Source organism: Mastigoproctus giganteus, chromosome 6 (genome assembly GCF_048544385.1).
Source record: "Mastigoproctus giganteus isolate SK-2022 chromosome 6, ASM4854438v1, whole genome shotgun sequence".
In the NCBI taxonomy this organism is placed as follows: Eukaryota; Metazoa; Arthropoda; class Arachnida; order Uropygi; family Thelyphonidae; genus Mastigoproctus; species Mastigoproctus giganteus.
Genome location: NC_143580.1, coordinates 18,534,439 through 18,556,811, shown reverse-complemented (window position 1 = coordinate 18,556,811; position 22,373 = coordinate 18,534,439). Strand labels below are relative to the sequence as shown.

At 41.9% G+C, this 22,373-nt stretch overlaps 1 protein-coding gene across 1 annotated transcript in view; it reads right to left on the bottom strand.

Moving 5' to 3' along the window:
- LOC150084024 (O-acyltransferase like protein-like) overlaps positions 1–22,373 on the bottom strand; it is a 55,446-nt gene that overhangs the window by 7,526 nt on the left and 25,547 nt on the right. The window contains exons 8-13 of the mRNA XM_090375745.1: positions 18,331–18,423; positions 16,865–17,030; positions 14,591–14,670; positions 10,655–10,777; positions 6,541–6,661; positions 5,333–5,519 (exon numbers count right to left, since the gene is read on the bottom strand). Of these exons, the coding sequence (XP_090231871.1) occupies positions 5,333–5,519; positions 6,541–6,661; positions 10,655–10,777; positions 14,591–14,670; positions 16,865–17,030; positions 18,331–18,423 (770 nt within the window). The remainder of the gene's footprint in view (positions 1–5,332; positions 5,520–6,540; positions 6,662–10,654; positions 10,778–14,590; positions 14,671–16,864; positions 17,031–18,330; positions 18,424–22,373) is intronic.

Below are 22,373 nucleotides of genomic sequence, written 5' to 3'. Positions count from 1 at the left end.
GAATCACCAAAACAGTATTGATTCAAACCGGGATTATTAACCATAGAAGCAGTCCAAAACCTTATACTCAAAGCAACCAAATGCGACAGAAAGTACTTCGTAGTGATCGCAGTGGACTTCGCCGGGGCGTTCGACACCATGTGGTGGCTGAGGGTCCTCGGCCGGCTCCTGGAGGCAGCGCACCCTCAAAACCAACCCCACGGGCTCACATCTGCTGAGTATGGGCTTGGCACACCCAGGGTCCTGAGCTGGATACCATCATTCTTCTCTCTCTCTCTCTCTCTCTCTCTCTCTCTCTCTCTCTTTCTCTCTCTCTCTCTCTCTCTCTCTCTCTCTCTCTCTCAGGTTAATTCAGATATTTTTTTTTGGCTGGTGCAGCATAAGCCTTGGACTTCCTTGCACCATATAGCTAACAATAATAATAATAATAATAATAATAATAATAATAATAATCTCTACAAGTCTATAAAGGATTACCTAACTGACCGAAGAATTGAGGTGGTAGCACCTTTTTCGAAAAGTGGCTCGATGGGTCCGCAGGGGCTGCCCTGGGGCCGCTCCTATGGAACATTGTCTTTGGCGCCTTCCTGGCTCATGACTTGGGCGAAGTAAACTGCCAGGCCTTTGCTAACGATTTGGTCCTGATGGTGAAGGCGGAGTCCAGATTGGGCCTGGCCTGGCAATGACCTCCTGGAGGTGGATGTTATCAAGAAATTTGCAACCTACTTCCCTAACACCATGCTCGCCACTTTCAACAGATGCCTAATGGAAGGCCACTTTCCTGCTATCTGGAAGGAGGCATGCATTAAACTCATCTTGAAGAACCCAGACAAACCACCTGAAGAGCCAAAATCTTACAGGCCAATTGCTCTCTTGCCAGTCCTAGGCAAACTTCTGGAAAGGCTTCTCCTCAGCAGGTTGTCAAAATGCTACTCTAAAGAAAACCTCATTTCTCCACTTCAGTACGGTTTCAAAGCTGGTTGCAGCACTGAAGATGCTCTTCTTAAATTAATATCTACTGTTTCAAGCACTCAAGGCAAGTATGCGCTAGCCATCACAGTTGACTTTGCTGGAGCGTTTGATCGGCTGTGGTGGCCAAGTATTCTCAGAAGACTCCGACAAGCCAAAGCACCGCTCAACCTTTATAGCTGTGTCAAGGAGTACCTGAGACACCGCACTGTCCATGTTAGTACCAGGTACGAGTCTGTCACTAGCCAGGTCTCCCGAGGCTGTCCCCAGGGCTCGGTCCTGGGGCCCTTCTTTTGGTCCATCGTCCTGGACGAGTTCCTTGGGATGGACTTGGGGATGACTCAACCCCTTGCGTTTGCTGACGATTTGGTTTTGGTGGTGCATGGTGACACAAGAGCTGATTTAGAGGAGAGAGCAAATTGTGCACTAACTAAGCTCCAGGATTGGACAGCCATTCACCGACTAAAGATCTCGGGAGAGAAAACCAAATCTATATTGCTCAAGGGAACGCTTCAACTACGAAGACCACCGGTTATCAAAATTGACAACGCCTCCATAAAATTATACCCAGAAATCAAATATTTAGGAATCGTCTTAGATATGAAGCTAAATTTCCATGCTCACTTGAAATATATCTCACAGAAAATAAAAAAATACTCGGCCATGATCATCCGTATAAGCCGTGCAGACTGGGGCCTAAAGCGCCGGGCTCTGGCCCTCATCTATAATGCCATATTTGTGCCAATAGCTTGCTATGGAGCCTCAGTATGGTGTACTAGGGCCTCCCTCGACCGAAATCGCCGTAAGCTAGACTCCATACAGCGTTCTATGCTCCTTGCCGTAACAAGGGCGTGCCGTACAGTAAGCACCCCAGCTCTGCAGGTGCTAGCTGGATGTATACCCCTACACCTAGAGGTAATAAGAAGAGGATTATATCAACGATTGAAGAAGAGTATTCCCACCGAAACAGCAGGCATCACTCTTAACCTTGATAACAACCGCAAACAAGAAAGGAAGAGAATCTCTGAAATTATGTACAGGACCTGGCAAGAGACATGGGACACCACCAACAAAGGATTGATAACCAAAAAGTTCATTTCCTCTGTGAACCTCATCAGTCCAAAGCCTCCTCCCTGGTACTCACCAGGCCTCCATACTACATTTCTATTTACAGGCCACGGACCCTTTAAAGCGAAGCTAACATCCCTAGCATAGAAGAAGATCCGCTGTGTCACTGCGGGGCTGAAGAAACGTGGGATCACGTGATGTATGATTGCCATGAATATGACGATTTCCGGCTAAGGTTTGCCACTAAAATGCAAGAAAATCCCCGAAATTGTGAGCACCTGATTATAATGGACGAGCAGCGCTATGTCGCCTTTACAGAGTTTGCGCAGTCTGTCTTCACTGCTAGACGGGTTAGGCACCCAAACACCACCCATTGAAGATCAAAGTAAGAAACTTCCTGGATATGACAGTCCTCTCAGGAAAAGGGAGAAAAAAAAACACTCCTTTCTTCCTTCGTCCCTGGAGTGACAGAACCTACACCAGCACAGCTCAGCTGCTGCCTTTAGGCCTCCCTAGCCACGCTCTCTTGCGTGGTCCTTTGCCTCCACTCCCTGGCGGGAGGGGGAGTTCATCCCTGGTGTCCTCCCCCCTCGCCACCCCTCTTTTTCACTCTGGTGGGGCATGGGCCTGCTCCACTGACTTGGGGTCATCTTCCCTATGGACCCCGTATCTCTGTCTTTTCCCCCCAGTCTTCAGTCTCCCTCCCCTTCTCTAACTTACAACTAGTGTCTGAATCAACTCCAAATTGTGTGAGCCCTACATCCAAAAACTTAACAACATCAAATCGCCCAACTAGTACTCCCTTTGTTTTGGCTGACCCCTATCTATAGCGTGTTTTTTTTTTTTTTTTTTTTTTTGGTCCTTGCCACTGAAATCTCAGGAAATTAGGTGGCAGGACCTGCCAGAGTAAATAACTATAATAGTAGTGTACCTGGTCTGCCTCCACGGGGCGGAGTGGGGCAACGTTGGGTCCCATTAGGGGCCCAGCGGCTAAATGACCAGATGAACAACGGTACACGACACTACACAAATACAAAATCCATATACTTTTAATCCTCTGGCATTGACAGTGTTCTGTTTCACACCCTCAATGTATAGCACGCGGAGATGGGGGGAACCCCTGGTGCCGTTTGACACTAAACACACTCTACACTCTACACTCTGGGCCTGGAGACTCATGCAAACCAAGCAATACAGGTGTTACATGATTGGGCAAAGCTACACATGTTCAAGATCTCACTCACGAAGATGAACTCTGTTCTACTGAAAGGGGTGCTCGACATCCACAGACCACAACAAATAAAGATAGCAGGAGCAACCATCAAACTTGTAAAACAAATACGATACTTAGGAATTACAATCGACAGTAATTTATCCTTCACCCCTCACATCATCCACCTGAAAGAAAAACTAAGGAATTACGCAGCATTAATAGCAAGAGTCTCACGCAGGGACTGGGGATTAAACAGAAAAATCCTGTCCCTGTACTAAAAAAGCAATTTTCATCCCAGCCATTACCTACGGATCTCTGATATAGTACAAAAAAGCAGGAACAGTAGTAAATAAAAGACACCTGGGCACAATCCAGCATAGCATTATGCTCATCATCTCTCGTGCATGCAGACAGTGAGAACGCACGTCCTCCAGGTCCTGACTGGAGTCCTCCCACTGGACCTGGAGGTGTCTCGCTGAGGGCTGATGTATCACGTGTCTAAAGGAATACCCACTACAATCTATGGACTTACCCTAGAACCAAACAACAATCGTAAAGCAGAGAAGCATAAAATCGTGGCTCACCTGCTACAGCTGTGGCAGGACAGATGGACAGCGTCAAACAAAGGGGAAGTAACGAAGAGATTCATGCCACTGGTTGCCAAGACGCATCCAAAAGCCCCCGCCCCGTGGTTTACCCCGAGATTAAATGAAACCTACTTACTAACGTGTCATGGCCCATTCAAGGTAAATTGAACACGCTGGGTATAACAGAGGAGCTAACTTGCACCTAACGTGAGCCTGAAACATGGCATCATATTATTCACGACTGTGAGTGTGAATAATGTGATGAGGAAGTGCTATGAGGAACACAGATGCGTGCTAATAACTAAGATACAGTACATACCATAAAACCAAGAACACCATCTCTTGGATACAGAAAACGACTACGGCTTTCAGCCGGTTTGCAAGAGAAGTCTTCGACCGAAGAAGAACGGAAATTGCCATCCACAATGAATAAAAAGAAATTGCATACTCGAAAAAAATCGACCACCCCACAAGACTGCAAAGAGCAAGAGGAAATCAAAATGAGCATGGAAGAAGACATTCCCGACTGAAGTGAGGCCACAAACGAATCAAACGACCCAACAAAGATCAAAGAAAATAGCAAAGTGACAAAGAACCTGTTTAGAAACAGCCACAGGAACTACCCAACGAATATGAGTGCATGCAAACAAACCAAGTGACAAAAACCCGGACTAGACACAAATGCAGGAACAACCTGCGGTACACCATATAGCGGTCTGAATAGGATGCCCTAATTCTATTCACCTTTAATTCCCAATCCACTGGCAGAGGGCAGACGGTTCCTATTCCATCCCCCCCCCGCTTCTCTACTCCTGGTGGAGCATGGGCCTGCCCCACTGCTTTTGGGGAGACCTACTCAAAAGTAGATGTCCCCAAAAGGAAAAAGCCAGAAGTATGAGGGACAATACCCCCATACTTCTGGCTTTTTCCCCCAGTCTTTTGTCTCCCCCCCTACTCTGTCTATACACCAGCGCATAATGTCAAAATTTAAAACATGCTCAAATTCAAACTGCGCACTCAAAACTCTTTCGGCTTAAACCTTTTTCGGTGATTATTTCCCCACAATGTTTTTTTTATTATTTTTAAGTCCTAGCCACTAAAATCTCAGGGAACTAGGTGGCAGGACCTGCCAGAGTAAAATATCAACTACTGGATACCTGGTCCGCCTCCACGAGGTTAATTGTGGACAACGTTGGGCCCCAGCAGGGGTCTAGCGTCTAAATGGCCAGATGAACAACGATACACAACACTACACTCATACAATGTCCATACACTTTTAAATCTTTGGCCTTTACAATGAACTGTTACACCTACAATGAAAGCAACGCGGAGTTGGGGGAAACTCCCGGTGCCGCTAGACAAGAATACACTTTCAGACTTTTTACAGAATGTTAGGTGACTGTGAGGTTGAGCAGTGGATTTGCATAATAGATGGACTCATTTTGTAACATTATTTCTGGAAGGCAAATAGGAAGGTCCTTCAGCAACCACATACCTGCCTGATTGGTAGAACAAAGCAGCATCAGCCAAGCCAGTCCTGCACACCACGCTATTCGATGAACACTCGCGTAAAGTGCGTTCACTAGAGGAGGGGGAGGGTTACCTCTCACTGCTTCGTATGGTCCGTATATCACACAAAAGGCAACTGTCACAGCAAGACAAGAACCCAGAATGCGAGACACCTGTTGGAGAAATAAAGAATTTTAATGAGGTTTCAATACATTATATTACAGTAAAACCACAGAAATTTGGACTAAGAGTGAGGAAAGTGAAGTCCGGAATATAGAATCAAAATGAGCACATTTATTCCCAGTCCATGAACATTTGTCAGTTTATGATCGGTATTCCTTTAGTATTAGTGTTACTAATGCTACATGAACAGAAAATGGAAGACAGACAGAGAATGAGATCAGCCTCTGACTTGGTGGAAGTAAAAACTCGTTGAAAGTTCTGCAGAAGTTGTTTGTTCGTTGAACGAATTTTAGGATCATTCGACTCGGGCCATATTAGCACTATATACAGTAAATCTGTAAATGGCGTGTGTTTTGTGGTCGGTTTGCTTCTTGTCCATTTTAGTTAGTAAAATCATAATTAGATTCTTGGATGATACCATGGATTGGAGAAGCTCTAATGACTGTCTTCTACTGTCCACAAAGAAGGTTCGAAAGAACTCATGAGCACTTAAACCTTTTCCATAGTTTGGTTTCGCTGGTGAGTACGACACGAAGTCTGTGGTCAAGTATATGATATGGTACCATATTGATAAGAATGGTATCCTTATTTGTTCACAATATGGGTTCATGAAGTAAGACACTTGCTTGATCAACTGGTAAATTACGAAGTATACAATTCGATGCAAGAACGACTTCGACATTATTTAACTTGACATCAGTAAAGCTTTTGAAACCGTTCCACGTGAAAGTGTTATATAAACTCGAGAAGATCTGGATTTGGTAACTTGTTTCGTTGGTAATGGGCTTTCGTTGGTAACAGGCAAAGGTACCATGCATTCTATGGTACCTTTGCCTGTTTGATGGCGGAAAACCTTACGGATTGAACGGATTCAGAACTTATCCTTTTCCATCCTGGGGGAATTGAGTATAGCTACTATGTTTCCCTCTTCGTTTTCACACCGTGTACTGTTCGTTATTTTTGGGATCTATTTTTACAAGAGAAATAAATGTAAATATTTAAAATGCTTACCAATTTTAATCTGATATCCTTAATTTTCATGATGAAGTAGGACAGTAACGTTCCCATAAAATAAGGAGCCAAGTGAACGTAAGTTTTAAGTTGCATGTCTCCATCCACTTGTTCATAATACCTGCAAAAAAACAATGAAGGAACTCGTGAGAAAATATACTTGACTCAAGAGCCTGCTGTAAGTCATAGTTCTATTGAAGAGTAATCTACTCCAGTTTAAAGCACGACTGAACGAATTATGCAACTCCAAATGTAAAAACTCTTATGGAATATCCCATAATTGTCAATTATTGCTATTTTCAAATAATTATAAAAGCATATTTCAATATTTCACGAAATGTGTTCAATAGAAAGGTGGACAACCTCGTTATTTCTAAAGTACAACCGAATTATCATTGGAATACCACACGGCCACCCAAATAATCATTGCTGAATCCAGTGTTTATTTGCAGTTTCCTGATAAGCCTAGTCAGTAGGCTGGGTTGTTCCAATTTCAATAATCATCAACAGGGTTTAATAGTCCTCCCTTCTTGATGTTGTTATGCATGCACTGGCAAAAAAATACGATCCTTTATTCAGTATCGAATCGAGCCGCTTGTTTTTCGAATAACAGCAAGTGTGCCGGGCCGCATGGATTCTAGAAGTTCTTTAGTGAGCTTTCGTTTAATTATAACCATTCTTCTAGCAAAATATCGCGCAGCTGTGACAGATTTGAAGGAAGAGGACTTCTTTCCGAATAGCTCTCTCAAGATTACTCCACGTATTCTCAAGAGGATTGAGATCATGGGAATGTAGGGAAATGGGAGGTTCGTGGTGAATATCCGTGTCATGATCTACGAACCTTTCAGGCATAATGCACTGTACACGTAATCATTTGATCTTTTGAATTAATGCATATGGGCCTCGGCCCTGGAGACACTTATAGGATAAAGTTGTATGTATGTATCCATGTATGTGATATGTAACATATAGGAATATTATATTAGGAGTGAGTGAGAAATTTGGTAAAAGGAAGATAGTGGGCGTGATTTAGATCAACCACCTTAACTTTTCTTAGCCATTAAATGCCTAAGTGCTTTCAGAGGCAATGTCTTCCCAATCCTTGGCGTTTGCGCCTTTCCAACAGCCTTGACGTTGGCGGTGGCGTGGCTGGCGTGGTTTATTTTGGTATTCTTCTGTTTAATTGGTCAATATATGAGGCATGGATGAGTTGAGGAAATGTTGCAGTCTACTGTTTCTACTTTCTACACGATAACTAGTATTGATTTATTGTTTCCTAGTGGAAGTTGTTTATTTTTGATCCACAGTGCTTTTGTGAGTGACATGGGCTATGAGAGTTAAATAACAACAATTCATATTTCAGTATTTAATTCTTTGTACTAATTCAACCCATCATCAATCATGTCAATTGCTGAAAATAAAAAGTGTCAACAGTATCTCGATCAATATTTAGCTTGTGGTTTTATTGAAATTCCATTGACTCAAGAGCTCATGTGTCCTATGAGTACTAGTTCTTTTTCAATTGAGGCTATGAAACCATCAAGACTTTTAAATCACTTAAAAAGGAAACATCCGAATAAAGTTGGTGAACGTATCGAATATTTTCAAATTTTAAAACAGAATTTTGAGCAGCGTAGCACTGTTACTTTCTTATTTAAGAAGAACACACAAACAAACGACGATGGAATGACTGCATCTTATAAAATTGCAGAAATCATTGCAAAAACTGGTAGTGCTGATCCAGGTTCAATTCGAAGACGAATCAATGAGATGTCAGTTAACATTGAAGAGCAGCTAATTGACACACTAAAACCGAGAATATTTTCTATTCAGATTGATGAATCCACAGTTGCTGACAATAAGGCCCTTCTAATGGCATACGTTCGTTATTTCGATGATGATTGTAAATTGCAAGAAGAGATGTTTGTAAAATCTATAGAAACTGACTGTACTGGAGCATCAATTTTTGCTGCTGTTAAAACATGGTTTGATGAAAAACAAGTACCATTGGAAATTTTGGTATCGTGTGCCATTGATGGTGCTACCTCCATGGTTGGAAGACAAAGATTTTATAGCCCACCTGAAGGAAGTATGTCCAAAGTTCTTGCAATACACTGAATTGTGCACGGACATCATCCGGTTGCAAAAAATATTAGTCCAATTCTTTATCAATCTCTCAGTATAGTTATTAAAACCATCAGTAAAATAAAGTCACATAGCAAATATGATCGCCTTTTCAGAAAATTTTGTGTTGATAAAGAAGAACAGTATGTCAGGCTTCTTTTACATACAGAAGTCAGAAGGCTTTCTGAAGGACTCTGTCTAACAAGATTTGTAAATCTTTTTGGTACGATAATTAATTGTTTAGAAAGCGAAGGGGGTTAAATTTAGCAAAGGAGACCAGCAAACACAAAAACAAAGAGCAATTTTGAACATGCCCTTGTAGACAGCGCAGTTGGTAGGATCCCCCTCCTGCCCACACCGGTTAGAAAACACCTGAATTCGAATCCTGCCGATGATGGAGGAATTTTATGGGTCTTTTTCAAAACCTAACTGATTAGTCGTTCTCAGGCAAGGTCATCATGTTTTTATTTTCTCCCAGAAATACGGGTTTTTCATCCAGCAAACACAAAATCGATCTCAGAACTCACGAAGGTTACAGAAAATATCCATGAAGCAATATGGCCTTAGAGTCTGATATTCCTAAAACCCTACAACAAGAACAACAGGTCTGTTGGTTGAATTCAGGTGTTATTTGCTGCACAATGAAGTCCTAATTTTCCGTACACATCTCAAAGGAGTGGATTTCCAGATCTTTTGAAAACACCAAATTAATAGCCTATGACGATAACTATTTTGATCAGTGGTCACTCTCGTGCAGCTAATGAAATCTCTACTAACGCTGTTCTTGCAGATCTTTATGTTTGGATTCTTGACAACAGATTATTCATCAGTGTTTCGAAGACTAAAATGATCCTTTTGGCTCCAAAAAAAAAAACATTACCCACCACAAGTTAATATTAACAATGTTCGCCTTCCAATTGCCACCTAAACGGAATATTTGGGTGCGATTTTGGACTGCAGATTAAATTTCTTCTCATATCTTAATCATGTTACTGCTGAAATTAGAAAATTTACTAGTTTCTAATGGATTCTCTGTGGCTTAACCCCAACACCGAACCTTGATTATACCAGAGTTAAGTTATCGCTGGGACCTTGCACTTGGACCTACACCTAAATTACAGAGAGTTCTGCTATCGCATTAGGAGACAGATTGCAACTGAGGTTTTGGATATCACCATCAATACTCAAACAGACGTTAACCGTGAAAGAGTTAGGTGTTGAAACAAACTACTAAACATCTGGGAAAGACGTTGGGACATCATATCTCTGGGTGTTGATTTTAAAGAATTATTTCTTGAAGTCTTCATGTTAAATAAGAAAATTGAAACCTGGCTCTCTATGGATCTGCACACTTCATGTTTGTTAACAGAACACGGATCTTACAATGAGAAATTATGCAAATTTAGTTTATCTCAAACCGAACTCTGTTCTTGTGGTAGAATCAAAAATTGGAAACACGTGCTCTACGACTGTCCATTGTACAATGATATAAGGGATGGCTTATCTCAGTTGGCTGAAAGACGACGTGAGAAATTTTTATGGGCGTTTGTACCAAAGTGCCTGAGTTAGTTGGGCAAGGCGAGGGTAGCATGATTTTTTCTCCCAGAAACTCGGGATTTTCGTCCAGAAAAACAGAAAATCGACCACAGAACATAATCAATTTACAGACCACGCTGAGCAATGTGGCTTTAGTTGCTGATGCTCCTTACACTCAACTAAAACAACAATCTTGTAGAATAAGAATCATTTCGATTGATGACAAAGAAAATCTGTATATTCAGTGTAATCAGGATCAACACTCTCAAAAAATTTAATTTCTAATATGAAGTAAGGTCCTACAGACGATTTCAAAATTTTTTTACTGGTATACTTTCTAGGAACAGAAGAGTTAAAAATAGATAAATTACATTCATGATGACATTTAGTTGCACACTTTTAAAAAATTGTATTAAAAAAATAATTCATGAATTATAAAACAAAGAATACTCACTCAACGCTAGGAATTGAAATCGTTGCGATCGGTGGATATTTATTCAAGTAAGAAATTATTGCGGTGGCCACGCTTCCACCGAAAGACAGGAGAACTCCAATCATGATTCCCACCAAGGGTTTCCTAAAAGGTAATTTTTTTCTTATTATTATTATTCACTTTTAGAAATTATTTGAAAAACATGCACTGCTCTACAAAATTAAACGACACACCAGAATATATTTTTCACATAAATGCAGTGAGCAAATCATTATATCAAAAAAGATGGCGCTTTATTATCTTATCTTACTTGTCAGCTGAATCCGTTTCAGCAACCCTTCTTTCTAACCGGGTCGAAAAGTAGTAGTAGTAGTAGTGGCATGTGATGCAAGAAATCATGTGTATGAGCTTATGCAGCATGAGCCAAAAAAAATCACACCATTCCCTCCAAATGCCTGTCCAGTTCCTCCTTAAATTTATTCAACCTTAAATGTATTTAACCTATCAACTTCCACAACGACAGATGGAAGTTTATTCCAGCAATTAACCGCCCGCTGGCTAAAGGCAAATTTCCGCACATCTATTCTACATCTGTCTTTCCTTAATTTGAATTTAGGCCCCCTTAGATTCGTAATCTGAACAAGTGGAAGGATCCCATCAGAATTCAGCGTGCTCAACCCATTCAAGGCCTTATACACCTCAATCAGATCATCAAGCAGGTGCCTAGTCTCCAGCCACTGCAATTTGCAGAACTTAAGCCTCTCCTTGTAAGAGGATCCCCTCATTCCCCTCACCAATCTTGTTGCCCTTTTCTGTACACACTCAAGCAAATCTACATCCTTCCTAAAATGAGGCCTCCAGACCTGTAGGCAGTACTCAAGGCGTGGCCTGACCATTGCCTTATACAGAGGGACAATCACCACCTTTTCCCTGCTAGCAAAATTCCTATATATCATTGACAAAACCCCATGACCCGCCCTAGCAGCCTGTCTGCACTGCTCAGAAAACTTCATATCTGACTGCACAATTACTCCCAGGTCTTTTTCATTTTCTACCACCTTAAGTGTAGTACCACACAGTTGGTACGTTTCTCTGGGGTTACTTCTACCGATACGCAATACTTTGCATTTGTCAATGTTAAACTGCAATTGACACTTCTCAGCCCATCTGCCCAAATTTTCTAGATCCTGTTGAGGCTTGAATTCGAATCCTGTCAATGGCACGCGGAACTTTTATGAGCTTATTTGAAAACGTGGATGAGTTCAACGGTTTCATGCAAGGGTCACATAGTTCTTTCTTCCAAAACCTCTTCTTCTCTTATCTTCGTGACAAGAGAAGACCACATGCAATTATGGACATAATATACTGGCACTTCATAATCTAGTAGTTTTTGCGTTCAACTCAGACCAAGGGATTTGTCCACTGCATGTAGATAGAGAAATGACATGCTGAACCGATATGCGAGATTTTACGCAACTGTAATAGGTCGAATTCCAACTTACAACTCATACCCAATCATATCGTCTCAGAACCGTTAAGAGTAACGTAGAGATGAATACCATTATCATGTATGGTGAGGGCAGTGCGATGTTACAATTTCACTCCCAGACAGATTTCGCCAAAGATGGTGACGATTTTAAGGGCGTTTTATCAGAAGGCGGTATTTACTCGGGATTGTACCCTTCAGCTACATAACAGATGTTTGCAGGAGTTGAAAGATTCTTTCCTAAGACCACAGTGTGGTAAAGGTTCGAATCGTCTCAAGATGGAAGGAATGTTAATGAGTTTTTTTTTACTACTTAGCGAAGATAATACACACACACTGGCCAATAAATAAAACATTTGTATTAAGACAGTCACATACAGAATAAATTCAAATACATGCAAAGAAACTTTGACATTGGGTGATGAAGTGTTGCAACGTTGAGAGTCAAGACTTCACAGACTGTTCGAGTGCTGTAATCTGAAGCCAGAATGGAAAAACGCACGACCCATCAGACATTGAAAATGGTCTTATCGTGGGTGCACGTTTAGTAGGAGCCATAATTCGATAAACGAAAGATATAATTGGTTTCTCAAAAGCATGGACGGCATTCTAGTCGTCCACATCTCAAACGCATAAATGTGCCAGAAAAACAATACCTCAAGAGCAAAGCCATCTTACTTGAAGGTGGACGGTAGGTTAAAGCGGTTCTCTTACCAGGAGAGGCTTAAATTCTGTCAGTTGCAGTGGCTGGAGACTAGGCTGATTGAGGTGTATAAGCCCTTGAATGGTTTGAGCAGGCTCAATGCTGATGGGATACTTCCACTTGCTGAGATTAAGAACCTGAGGGGACATAAATTCAAATTGAGGAAAGACAGATGTGGAATAGATGTGCGGAAATTTGCACATCTATTGCACAAGGGAACACCTTGCCTCCAGAACGAAGGATTTCTAAATGTCAGTTACCAACGCTTTAATTGTTTGCACAGAAATTCGAAGGCCCACTGCTTTTCATCCCACATAACGTCGGGAAAATATCAACAAACAACACGGCAGCTGCCTTCTCTAAGCAACAACATCGCCACGAAATATTCAACCCAGAATGCATCTTCTTAATTAAGCCCCAGAATGGACTACCACATAATTAACGTTCCAAAGATGCACATAGTCCTGCACGAACCTGATTTTCTCTGCTTACCTTGTTAAGACAACCCAACTATTTGGAGGGGAGATCATGCTATGCAGAATGGCTTTTTGGGGGGGGGGGATACTGGGTCCTTTGAAGGAGGTAGAAGGTCGAATGACATTTTCTATCAGATCTACTGCGCCCTGCAATGGCACACTTTTATTCCAAAGGTGATGGCCACTTTATTGGTGACAAAGTAACAGCACACTATGCTAGAATTGTGAAAGAATGGTTTGGAGAACATGGCACGGATACCCGCCATTTTCTCTGGTACCCACATTTATCAGACATGAATCCTATTCAGAATGTGTGGGATATGCGGAACAGAGCGATTGCACAATGAACGCCTTTTCCTTCAACTTTGTCACATCTACCAGACATTTTGCTAGAAGAATTCACTGGTGTTCAAACAAAGTGCAACACCCCTTAAAATTGTAATTGTCGTCGAATGACGTAAGTATATGGCGATATTTCTTACAGATTGCATTAGATAAGATTGACACGCGTAGGTGATGACGTAATATTGCATCAGCTGTTACTGTCAGCTATATAAGCACGCTCTGCAAGAGTTGTAGTCATTCCTTGCTTGTGTAAGGATGGCGAGTTATGTGCAATTGATGGTACAAAGAAGGTGCTATTGTTGCTTTACTCCAGGATGTTCTTCCCGTCATATTGCTTATAGAGTGTCTTGTAATCAGTCGACAGTGAGTAGATTTCTTTCCAAACTCAAGAATACTGGTTCTGGTGATAGGAAAAAAGGAACCGGACCCAAACGAGTCTCTACGCCAAAACAGGACTGCGTTTTGAAACGCTTATGCCTTAAAAACCGTAAAGCTTCTTCGTCTGAGCTGAAATGAGAATGGAAAAAATATACAGGAGTGGTAGCAAGTGCAGTAACAGTCAGAAGAATTAATTTGGTCTAAGGAGTGAAATGAACCCATGAGCAGTGGAAGTCATCAATATGATTGATAAATATATAAAACGACAAACTGGGGCCAAACCTGAACCCTGGGTTCAGGTTTGGGCCCAGTATCAAAAGCTTTCCTGAACTCCAAGTGTACGATGTCCAACTGCTCATGGCACTTCGTCATTAAGAAGCTAGGTATAGACGGAAAGACATAAGAATTAACTTTGGAATTACCCTAAATATGAAACTATGAAAAAAGTTAGGAAAGAGTGGTACAGTATTGCGTTTATTTATGGTTACAGGAATTAATTACAATTAATTAATGTATTTCTTATAATTAATTCATAGTCGAATAGATTCATATCTACTTCTGTATCTTACCTGTAAAGAGGGATCAGAACCAGCAGGGCGAGAATGTGGAGTTGGAAATCTGCACTTAGGTACCAGGTGTGAACCATGCACTAAATAAAACATAAAAAAATTAAATGAAAAATTAATGCATTAAAATGGTGTGTCTCTTGTTTCTTTTCTTGGATTCTTATAGAATTATACCAGCGACATGCGTAACAAAGACACAAGCGTGTTTCAGTCTTCGTTAGAAAAGACATGGGGAAAAAATTTTAAAACAAAAAACAGCAAATGTTGAAAAAAAACAATTTATAATGGAAAGCATTCATAATAGTCACCCTGGGACCCTTTGTACTTGTCATATCTATCTTTCAATCGTTGAAAACATTCTCAAAATTAATCCAAAGTTATATCCTTGAGAAGGACAGTGACATCCCTTTGGATGGTGTGATATATGGACTAATGTTATTAGCGGAGTCCCCCAGGGTTCAGAGTTAGGTCCATTGTCGTTTTCTGTATTTATGAATGATATCGATGACGGTATATCAGGCTTAATGTCAAAGTTTGCAGATGATAGAAAGGTTGGCAGGGTTTTTAATGGCAGTAATGGCAGTGTGCTACTGCAGCAGGAAAAATTGGACAGATGGGCTGAGAAGTGGTAAATGAAGTTTAACATTGACAAATGCAAAGTACTACATATGGGAAGCAGTAACCCAAGAGTAACGTGCCAACTGTGCGGCGCTACACTGAGGGTGGTAGAAAATGAAAAGGACCTGGGGGTAATTGTGCAGTCAGATATGAAGTTTTCTGAGCAGTGCGGACGATCTGCAAGGGTAGCTCATGGTGTCTTCTCAATGATATACAGGAATTTTTCTAGCAAGAAATAAAATGGAAATGAAATGGGAAAAAAAGGGTTACTCTTACAAAGAAAGGCTTAAGTTATGCAAATTGCAACGTCTGGAGACTAGGCACCTGCGTGGTGATCTGAATGAGGTATGTGAGCCCAGGAATGGGTTGAGCAAGCTCAATGCTGACGGGATTCTTCTTCTTGCCCAAATGAAGGGAAACGAATTCAAAATGAGGAAAGAATCAGACGGAGCTAAATCTAATGAATTGGGAGAGACATTGATATCAACCACTCCTCTTTCCGGAAGACATTTTTGAACAATTAAGGCAGAATATGCGTGTTGGTTGTTGTGCTACTTAAAATAGCACTTTTAACCATATAAGTCTGGTCTAAGTGTCGAACTCTTTGCAGCAGACAAATTTAGAAGTTGTGCAATGTTAGTTGCATTGATTTCGATTGGGCAGACAAGATTTTCACGAAAAGAATATTTGCTTTTTGTTACAGAATAAGGCGCCAGCACAACCGCATTAATTTTTCGAACACTTAGCCATCGTGTGTAGCGCAGTTGGTAGGATCGTCGTCCTCCGCACACAGGGTGAAAAAGACCTGAGTTCGGACCCGTCAATGGAGGGGAGAATATTTATGGACCATTTCAAAACGGGGCTGAGTAAGTCGGTCTCAGGCGAGGGTAGCATAAATATTCTCCCGGAAACATCGGATTTTAGTCCAGCAAACATAAAATTAACCGCGAATACACGCAAATTACAGACAATATACAAGGAGCAACGTGTCCTTAGTCGCCGATGTCCCTTAAACTCAATACCAACCAACCAACCAACAAACAATCGAACATTTATTTCGAAAGACGTCGTTACTGAGATCAACTCATTCGGTAGATTCGGCTCACACTGACTTCTTTCTCTTTCCTAACTTAAAAATGAAGATAAAAGGAAACTTTTGTCGTCCATCTCAAGGACATGACTTTGGACAACTTTCAGTAATGCTTTACACATTAACAAATTTGTAACAGTTGTTGTTCTTGTTGTTCTGCAGTTTTAGAAGCATTAGCGAATAAGGCCATATTGCACCGGGTATACTGTCTGTAAATTGCGTGTTGTGTGGTCCATTATCTGTTTGCTGGACGAAAAACCGAGTTTCGGTAGAAAAAAGACAATGCTACCCTCGCGTGAGTCCGACTAACTCAGTCACGTTGTGAAAAAGGTGGCTGAATTAGTTGAGAACGGTGATCCTACCAACTGCGCTACTCCGAGGGCCACACCAGATTGTTGCATACACCGAACTGTGTGCAACGAACTGATGTGATACTGTACAATCCCATGGGATGCATTTTGACTGATTTTCTTGAAAAATTCTTTTTAGTTGTCTCATTACTTTTCAGACAGCGAGTGTCTTCATTTATGACTACTGATAGAAAGAGAGTATTTGAAATTTCAACTTACTATATCGGCCATCTTGAGCCAGTTGCTATAAAAGAGAAAGTTCGTCCACCAGTTCCTGTAACAGGCCTGCAAATCTTGGTCTACCACGGTATGCCAGTACGGTCCACTTGACACCCACGGAATGAAGAACATCATTCCAGTTGTGAACATCAACGATGGAGTCAGCCTGGTGGATAGAAATCTTTCTAAATACATTAAAAATTCACAACTCAAAATGTAATGTTAGAAGAAGATGATACGAATATTGAACATCAGTGGGAGACTGGTTTTTATCGATTTTTGTTTTCTCAATTACCGATGGGCATGACACAGTCATTCAATCCTACCAAGTCTATATTCCTGGGTTGTAGTGATAGAAGTTGCTGCAAAACCTAAACCTATGGTCACAGGGTCCTTGAGAAACTAATCTCCAGAATTACTTTACATGAAGGGAGGAGCTGTTTGCTGCTTTCTGGACGAAAAAACCCTAATCCAAATCTTTCAGATTTGTTTCGTTTCATCAAATATCGATGGCTCTTAGCACAAACCAACAATTATTTCGAGTTTCCTGTTGAGAGTTTTTGGACTGCTACAAGACCATGAAGTTCTGCTTATTTAAGAAAAAGGTTCGCTTTGGATGTAGACAGGGCAGTTCCTCTGTTGTTCCAATTGAACTGAACTCCGATTTCAGTTGCAGTCATCAATTGCATTTAGAGATCAACATTATGGTTTTATCTTGTGCTTGCGTTGTCATTTGCGGTAGTCCCGATCATGGTTCTTCCTTTAAACTGCCAGTCTTCTTGACTCGTCAAATGATAGATCCCACTTCTTTCAATAAAACACCTAAATCAATAAAACACCTAAATTTTATTAATACAACTCATGGAATAACTTTCTTTATACAAAGAGCACTTCTTTTTAAAACAGTCAGTTAGTTTCTTATTTCTTATTTCACACAAAACTTGCACAAAACACTCCTTCGGATTGATACATGTCCCATTCCATAAGTTACAGCTCTTACTCCTTAGTTTTTTTTATAAAATTTTATTAAAAATTGGTAAACAAGACGGTCCTATTTTAATAAAACAAATTGAAAATTCAGAAAAATTAAACGTGATTCCAATCTTTTAGACAATACTGTACATTTTATGACTTCTAACTTGTGTCTGGCGAGCGCCTTACATGTCCCAATTTATAATCTACAACCTTACAAGTAAACATCAGTTGCATGGGCATTGCAAACTCCCCGATAGGTCTTTGTATGTTATTGGGGTCATGGCATTCAGTCTAAAACTGAGAATTTTGAGAATTTGGAGAGTATTCTGAGAATATTCCGAAACTGGTGCCTGAAGGAAATAAGTTTCGAGAAGATGGGATGCCATTTGACGTGATGAATATAATTTTGGTGTTGATTTATTGTAAATGATCGCCCACAGATGTCCCACTTTGTTCAATAGTGAGATGAATAATTGAAGAAAAGTTCCTACCTCAGATATCGCCTGGCAACAAACATAAAAATGTTTAGTCGACCATTCCTAAATGCCATGTACTGAAGGGTGCTCCTTGCCGTGAGGAATCCACTGAAATAAAAAAAAAAAATTATGTTAACAGAAAGTTTAAACTGTATTCATATCAAAGTGTTACAATGCATCGTAGAAGTCTTTGTACTAAAAGCTGGTGGTGCTGTACTCCACGTGTCCTTAAAAGCATTTGTGTGTCCAGCTAATATACAAAGTATCTTGGCCTTGCTGAATTCTGGAATTCATTCCACCCAGAGTTGTTCAATTGGCTTGAAACCGATGCATTGTGCTGCCACATTCACAATCCTTGTCTTGTTTGTGACATAGACATTGTCGTGTTGGAAGGTGTTAAGGACTACCCACGTGAAATTCCCACAATGTAGGACACGCAATTGTTCAAATACACTGCTCGACAAAATTAACAGAAAAAATATTTTAATGAATATTTTATTGTGAACTGTGTCACCGAAGGCGAAAATGTGAAATAATAGGTATTCTGGAATGCAAATTACGAGTATCCAATAGCAATCGATCTGCAACCTTACAAAACCTCAAATTATTAATGCATATGATTTCGACCACATCACTTCATTCCCGTTATGTGGCTCCCTTGCTCAGTGGGATAGACACATCTCCAGTACCCAGAATACCAATCATCGTCGTTTAGATGATTCTTCGAAATGGCGGCTCATTGGACGTCTTCAAGCCGAGTAGCAGCAGGCGAAGGCATATCAGATTATGGTACCACGTTGGCTTAAGGTACCACGCAGTACCTTCGACACCTCTTGGATGTCCTTCCAAACCAGAAAATCATCGTCGGAGCAGATGTCAATTACCGCTCGCCTGCCTGGCATAGTGCAACCGAAGATAGAAGAGGAACAAATAATGGCTAGCTCTTGAAAAACTTCCTTGCAGGGTCACCCCTAGCCATACTCAACCAGCCGCACCAACTCCCCACCTTTTGAAATACACTGTGGGAGGCAACGATTGATATCTCACTTGCATCCACCAACACGGCCGCTCACGTCTTCGACTGGAGGGTAGAAAACTCCTGGACAACCTCCGATCACCGTGTCATCACGCTGAAAATCTCTACGACACTAACCAGAACTCCGATCCCAAGAAAACTGGACAGCCGATATGCAATAAACAAGGCAGACTGGACTCTGTTTGCTGAGAAGCTCCTCACAGCAGTAAATGCTGGACAGCAAGATCTGATGCTGGAAGAGGATCCGGATCTCCTTGAATGAAAGATTACGGAACTCATCACCAAAGTCAGCAAGATAGCAATTAAGAAGAAAATTCCATCCCCAGGGTCAGTGCCTTGATAGAATCGGGATCTGCAGTCACTGCTGAAGAAGGTCATCACGTGCAGAAGACAATTTCAAAGAGCCCGGCGCTCTTGGCTAGAAGCTGAAGTAGAAGTCATGAGACAGCGCTACAAGGCTGGCAGAAACCTGTATACGGACTCGATCAGAAGAAGCAAACGAAACTCCTGGGAGCAACTCGTCTCTAACATGGGAAACACAGACCCCTGGGGGGGGGTATATAAAGTTACCACCAACAAACTCCACAGGGGGGAAATCCATACTACTACCAGAACACCACAGGGACTGCTTACAACATCGTGGGAGCAGTCGATTGAAAACATCCTCAACTCCATCTTCAAGGAGCAGGTTTACCCGCAGTCACAAGCACAATGCAGGCTTTGTAAAGAAAACGATGACTACGCCACTGACAACCAGGAACAGCCGTTCACTCAGGAAGAGCTTCAGAGCACTGCTGCGCAGATAAAAACTAGGAAATGCCCGGGCAAGGATATGCTTTAAACCGGAAATCATTAAGCGTGCTGTGGATTTAACACCAGGACTCCTACTTCGACTCTATAACTGTTGTCTGAAACAGGGGTACTTCCCCAAGGACTGGAAAATTGCCAATACTAAATTAATCATAAAAAATCGTAACAAAAACCCAACTCTTCCGACCTCCTATCGGCCCATTGCTTTGCTGTCGCTCTTGAGCAAGCTCTATGAAAGACTTTTATACAAGCGGATTCAACAGTACTACTCCACAGCAAACTTCGAGGCAGCAAACCAATATGGCTTCAGGCCGGGACTGTCAACAATCGAAGCCATCCGGAACCTTATAAATACTGCCAGTGCATGCCAAAGTAAATACTTTCTGGTGATCGCTGTGGATTTTGCTAGGGCGTTCGACTCTCTCTGGTGGCCAAGCGTCCTTGGCAGACTCCGCAAAGCGCATGCGCCCATAAACCTTTAAAATACTATCAAAGCATACCTGTCCCAAAGAAGAATTGAAGTCATAGCGCCCTTCCAAAAAATAACAAGAAATATCCATAGACGATGCCCGCAGGGGTCCCTTCTTGGCCCCCTGCTTTGGAATATAGTCTTCGACGACTTCCTTGACACCAACTTGGGGGAAGTAAAGTGTCAAGCCTTCGCAGATGACCTTGCACTGATGGTGGCGGCAGACTCCAGGGCCCACCTGGAGATACAGGCAAACCATGCCCTAGAGATCCTACAACAATGGGCAGAAGAAAACTTCCTACAAATTGAACCGACAAAAACAACGTCGATCCTTCTCAAAGGATCATTAAATATCAAAAGACCTCCGCAAATTAAAATAAAAGGAAAAACGATAAAGCTTACCACCCAAATGAAATATCTAGGTGTCATCCTTGACAACAATCTCTCCTTCCAACCTCATCTCAAGCAACTAAGAATAAAAATTAGAAACTACTCTGCACTGGTTGCCCGTGTTACAAGGCGTGACTGAGGCCTGAAAAAGCGAACCCTCTCACTCTACTATAAGGCTACATTTATACCAGCAATCTCATGTGCTGCTCCAATCTGGTTCCACAAGACAGCCATGACCATAAATAAAAGAATTCTGGATTCAATCCAGAGATCAATCCTTCTAACAATAATCCGCGCATGCAGGACTGTCAGTACGCATGCGCTCCAAGTGCTGGCGAGGGTTCTCCCGCTGGACCTGGAGATTGTCAGGTGTGGCCTGTCATACTACCTATCTAAAGGGATGCCCGCCACATTCCTGGGGTACACCATCTAACCTACAAATGACAGAAAGACAGAAAGGACCCGATTATTGGGGCATCTAAAACAAGAATGGCACACCCGCTGGACAAACAGCACCAAGGGAGAAGTGACAAGGAAATTTCTTCCGGACATACACAAAGTGTACCCTAAATCACCGCCTTGGCTCCACCCAGGACTGCACTCCACTTACCTCCTGACGGGTCACGGACCTTTGAATGAAAAACTTGCAGCCTTTCGGCTTGTGGAGGACCCACATTGTCCATGTGGGGAACGCGAGAGCTGGTAACATTTGATGCACCAATGTCCACTGTACGACGACCTACCTGGAATTCTAATCACCAGACTAACTTACTTACCTCAGGACCGGGAACACCATCTCCTGGACAGCTTCGATGAATATAGTGCGCTCGCCAAATTTGCACAAGACTTATTTGCAAGAAGGAGAACACAAATTGCAATCAATAATGGACGCCGTTAGCCCAGGACTCCCTGCACATGAGCATCCAAACTGAACCAGGCTATGGCCGTTATGGTGGGACCTCACTCTCTCTCTCCTAGGATTCAACATCCATCGCAAATGATAGACGATCTGACTCCATACATGCGGACTCCTACTAGACAATGATCTCTCTGGACGGGAATCTTTCTCCCATGTGCGACGCAATGACTGGCCCACATGACCACAGCAACTCTGCTGCAGCACGTCGCCTGGCGTTCTGAACTGGGCACCTTTTCTCAGTTCACTTTTAAAACCCCATCCCTAGGCAGGGAAGGGGAAGAGATGGGTCTCTGTCTCATCCCCTCCCCTGCCCCCTTTTCTCCCTGGTGGGGGCTTGCTCCACTGACACTCCTGGGATCGCCTTCTCTTTCGTTCCCATACTTTTATCTGTTCCCCCCAATCTTTCCAACCAGTCTGTTAATAAGGTTTAATTC